The 4,764-nt window shown below is 44.8% G+C and overlaps 1 protein-coding gene across 1 annotated transcript; it reads right to left on the minus strand.

Moving 5' to 3' along the window:
- Positions 1–3,278: 3,278 nt before the first annotated feature.
- On the minus strand, positions 3,279–4,396 carry LOC123130478 (protein transport protein Sec31B). Its single transcript, XM_044550376.1, has 4 exons — positions 4,195–4,396; positions 4,038–4,095; positions 3,745–3,836; positions 3,279–3,637 (listed from the first exon to the last, which is right to left on the minus strand). The coding sequence occupies exons 1-4, from the start codon at positions 4,285–4,287 to the stop codon at positions 3,476–3,478; spliced, it is 405 nt and encodes a 134-aa protein (XP_044406311.1). The 5' UTR covers positions 4,288–4,396; the 3' UTR covers positions 3,279–3,475.
- Positions 4,397–4,764: the final 368 nt, after the last annotated feature.

The raw sequence follows: 4,764 nt of genomic DNA on the forward strand, positions 1-4,764 counted from the left end.
TCCTGAGCATCAAGCTCGCCGTGTCAACCTCGGGCGTGCAACGTGAAAGCGCTACCGCACCTCTGAGCCAGCAGGTGGTTCCTCTAGCACTCAACCACCACCAGTAGGCGCTTCCGCAAGTGCTCCTCCACCACCTCAGCAGTCGAAGAGATCCACCAACAAGCCAAAGGGAAAGACTGTGACTAAGATGACTGCCAAGGAGTTTTGGGAAAAGCGTCGCTGCAACCCCTATGAGGCAGACCAAGATCCCACTTTGGTCAACCGCCCGTTCTGGAACCGCTTTCAGTTTGCCATCTATTTTGATGTGATCAAGGCCAAGAAGAATCTCTATGTTGATGTTCGCTCCATCGACACTGATGCCATGGATAAGGACCCTGAGTACTTTGGCGAAGCCTTTCAGACGTGTAATCAGCTGAACATTCTCAGGATCATGCAGTTCAACAAGGATTTCGATGCAGACTTGGTGGCCCAATTCTATGCTACCGTTCATCTTGGAACTGATGCCGACGGGACTCTGACTTGGATGACCAATGGCAAGTTGCTTTCAGTCAAGTGGAAGGCCTTCATGGAGTTACTTGATGTGGAAGATAACTGGCTTGAGACTCCAGTAGGCTTCCGCCCTCACCGCAATGCCACATCCACTCACAAGCAAGCCCTTTGGCCCAACTGCACTGTGAAGGTTCACCCAGTGACCAAGAAGGAAACCTATGAGCTGTCTACGTATCTGGACGTTCTTCATCGTGTCTTCTGCGAGACTCTCTTCCCTCGCATCGGGAATATGGATCAGGTTCACTCCTATCTCGTGGGCATGCTTCTTTTCTGCCAGCATGAGAAGGAAGCAAACACTGGAGAGAGCCTGGACATTTCTCATGTTATGTGGTCTGAACTTCTCTCTGCCGTTTTCTGAGCGCAAGTGCCCGATATATGGTCCATTCATCATGAGGCTCATTGAGAAGGCCTGGGCTCGTGTCTATCCCAGAGTGTTACTGGAAACTGGAGACTTGGTTTCTCATGAGATCAAGCGTCTGAGGAAGAAGGACAATTGGGGCACTCCAGCGCCTAAACCCGGGGGTCCATCTACTGCTACTGCTGCCATGGAGGCTGAGGGTGAGGCTGCAACTGATGATCACGAGGAGGACTTTGGACCCGCTAGTGCAGAACCGTCTTGGGCAAAGAAGCTCAAATGCAAGATGAAGAAGCTTTTCTGCATGGAGTCCCATGGTCAGTACATGACTCATGTGGCGGAGAAGCAGGCCAGGGTGCGCCACAAGGAGCTCATGCGTCACCTGGGTGCGACAGTTGTCAGCGGTTCTGAGGGACAGATCACTGAAGAGGAGGAATGGATTCACCAGCATTGCCCTTGGACCGATTCAGACGCCGAGCAGTTTCCGACCAACGACGGAGATGCAGACGATCACGCTGAGATGTGATGTTCGAGATCCTCAGCTTGCCATCACCTGGAGTCGTAGCGTCGCTCTTTGACCTTTTGGTGTCTCGATGCCAAAGGTGGAGAGAGTTTAGGGATTTGTGTTGTTGCCGTGCTGTGAGTGTGTCTTTGTGTCTTGTGTTTTCTCGTGTGTTCTCTCGCTGTCTTTGTTTGGTTTGGTTTGGTGCCTGTGAGACCTAAGTTTTAGACATATGGTGTGAGACATATGCTCCCTATCGCTACCTTATTACTTATGTCTTTTCAGTACTGTAGTATCTTATGAGTTGCATGCTTGTCCTGTTTTATACCCTACTCTCATATATCTTGTGCTTAGAATTGTTGGACTATAAAATATAGGGGGGGTGTTGATCCGGATGTGTGTGTCTTGCATTCCAAAGGCTCCACTAACTAGGTGCACACATTCAGGGGGAGCCCGTCTATATTTTGTAGTTCTAAGTATTCTTACTTTTTCTCTTCCTTGTGCAAATCCCTAGTTGTCATCAATCCACCAAAAGGGGGGAGATTGTTGAGGCATATCTCTCTCTCTCTCTCTATGTGGTTTTGGTGATTGATGACAACGTGTTTATGGACTAATCGTGTGCTTTGAGTATTTCAGAGATTCATCCTTGGCACGAGACGATTTCTTCCCCTCGGAGTGTCATTCAAGACGGTGTAGCTCTTTCGGTGGACTAGTTGAGTAGAGGGCACCGTACTATCAAGAGGGGGTCCCCTGAGGTATTGCTTGGGTGGAATCAACACATACACATCCGCTTCTCACCCTCAGAGCTCTTCCGCGTCGATGGAGAGATCTTCGTGGTATTGTTGGGAGCCTCCGATTAAGTTGTGGAGATTGCCCCAACCTTGTTTGTAAAGGTCCGGTCGCCGCCTTCAAGGGCACCAATAGTGGAATCACAGCATCTCGCATTGTGTGAGGGCGTGAGGTGAATACGGTGGCCCTAGTGGCTTCTTGGGGAGCATTGTGCCTCCACACTGCTCTAACGGAGACGTACTTTCCCTCAAAAGGAAGGAAATTCGGTAACACATCCTCGTCTTCACCGGATCCACTCTTGGTTATTTCTTACCTTTACTTGTGCAAGCTCTTTAGTGTTACTTCTCTTGCTTGCTTGTTTGGTTGTTGTTATTGCATCATATAGGTTGCTCACCTAGTTGCACATCTAGACAACCTACTTTGATGCAAAGTTTAATTTGGTAAAGAAAAGTTAAAAATTGTTAGTTGCCTATTCACCCCCCCCCCCCTCTAGTCAACCATATCGATCCTTCCACTATTCCTATATAGGATAGAAATCAATCCTTCACATTTAGCTTAGCTTAGACATTAGTGAACATTCAGAAGGATTGATCTAAGGAAAAGGGAAAAAAAACATTAGCCTAGACTCAATGAAAAAAATCATATCCTATGAATCAAGTGACATCCCTTTCCCTATAGGAAGTGGGATGCATGCCACCTCACTTCCTATGTTTTTCCTATTCCTATGATATTTCTATCCTATGAACCAAAGGAGGCCTTAGTGTTACTCGATCTAAGCTATATTAGCTTTGTACATACATTCTGAAGGTTGAACAATTTAAGACTCATCTGCACTTCTTTTCTGCTTTGCAATGGATGAATTATTCACCCTAAGTCAAATATCAGTACCTGAGGTACCCTTTTTAACTACTGTCCAGATACCATGCCCCGGTTAATTTGAATTGATTTTGATTCTGGAGGGAGAGACAGAGCGCAATGTTAAGTAAGATCATGAGCATGAGGAAAGGCGCTAAAATATGTTATCATGCCAGGAGCAAGGTAAGCACGCAAAGAGGAAAAACACCGTAATAGTATAAAGCCAGGTCAAATTTATCTATAAAGAAACTGAGATATGTATCAATTATCATTTGATGGATCATGATCCACGTCGATCATGTCCGTATTATTACATTTGCATTCTCACTTTCTCAGCAAATCAACTGAGTTCATCCACATGTATCATGTTATAACTCCGACTCTAACTAGCTACAACTATTTTTGCTTATGCAAAGTCTAAAGTCTCAGGTAATAAGCGGGAAATCAACCTCGTACAGATGTAACTGCCCATCTGATGCGGCTACAAATGACCTTGCCGAGGTCCCCTCAGAGAAGAAAGTGTCTTCCGATGTCTTGTTCCATTGCACATCAAATAGTCGACTCTGGGAGTTCTTCTCAGAAATCACCTAGACCAGAAGAGACCGTTGTTTCTTTATTATTAGAAAAGGAAATCATTACGTGCACTAGTCTAACCGCCTCGCAGAAGTAAACATAGAAGTCATTACGGACATACCAGTCTCTCATACATATCCCAAACAATCACCTTATGGTTGTTCGTAGTGACGACTAAGTCATTCCATCGACTCCAGGACATGGCGATGACACCTTTTCAAATAAAAACAGTGTTAAGAAGCATGTTAAGTGAGTGACATATGATGTGGCAACAGTACTACTAGGTTGTATCCCCACTTTTGCCAAGATCATAAAATGTGCCAATAATAGTTATCATTCCTGTTGAGAGAATATGCCAATAACAGAGTAATAATGTACTGCATTTCATTCCTGTTGAGAGAAAAAGGGGACTACCTTCTGAATGTTCACAAAATTTCATGAGTGGTTCTTCCATTTTCCTTAGATCAAATTCCTGTCAATTCAAAACAGAGTAATACTAATTCAGAACAGAGCAGTTAATCTTTATTTTTTTGTACTGACTAAGCAGTGTAACAAGTAAAACAAGTAGTACCATCAAAGAGCTTGACTCAAAAGCATCATCACAGGCCACAAGCAACACGTTTTCATTAACTGGACTGAACTCCACGGACGAACAGCGCCTCATGCACTCACAGCGACTAGAAAATGCGTTAATATAGTATATCCCTTCAACACTAGGTACTAGTATATGATTCAAATATACCTGACAGTAGAAGCTTTCGAGCTCAAATCGACAATCGCTGCACAACACATTCTCAACATAAGATGGTTTGAACAAAACAGAGAACAAAATGCAGATAAAATGCAAATGTATGAACTTACAAGTAGTTCCACCGGATGATGTGTAGACAATCAGGTTTGGTAAAAACTTGCTCCACGATAGAGAAGAAATGGTGAGCGAGGGACTAGAAATATGCTGCAGAGACCATGCTGTGGTCAGTGTACATTGAACATTTCGCTACCATCATTGTATGCAAATACACATGCATAGCTACCTGATATGTGGGGACTGATGGAGCAGACATGTTGGCGAACAATGTTCGCTATATCCCACACTAAGATCAGCCCGTCCTCAGAGCCCGAAGCAAGCAATGTTGGCGAA

The sequence above is a fragment of the Triticum aestivum genome, chromosome 6A, assembly GCF_018294505.1.
Source record: "Triticum aestivum cultivar Chinese Spring chromosome 6A, IWGSC CS RefSeq v2.1, whole genome shotgun sequence".
Taxonomy (NCBI): Eukaryota; Viridiplantae; Streptophyta; class Magnoliopsida; order Poales; family Poaceae; genus Triticum; species Triticum aestivum.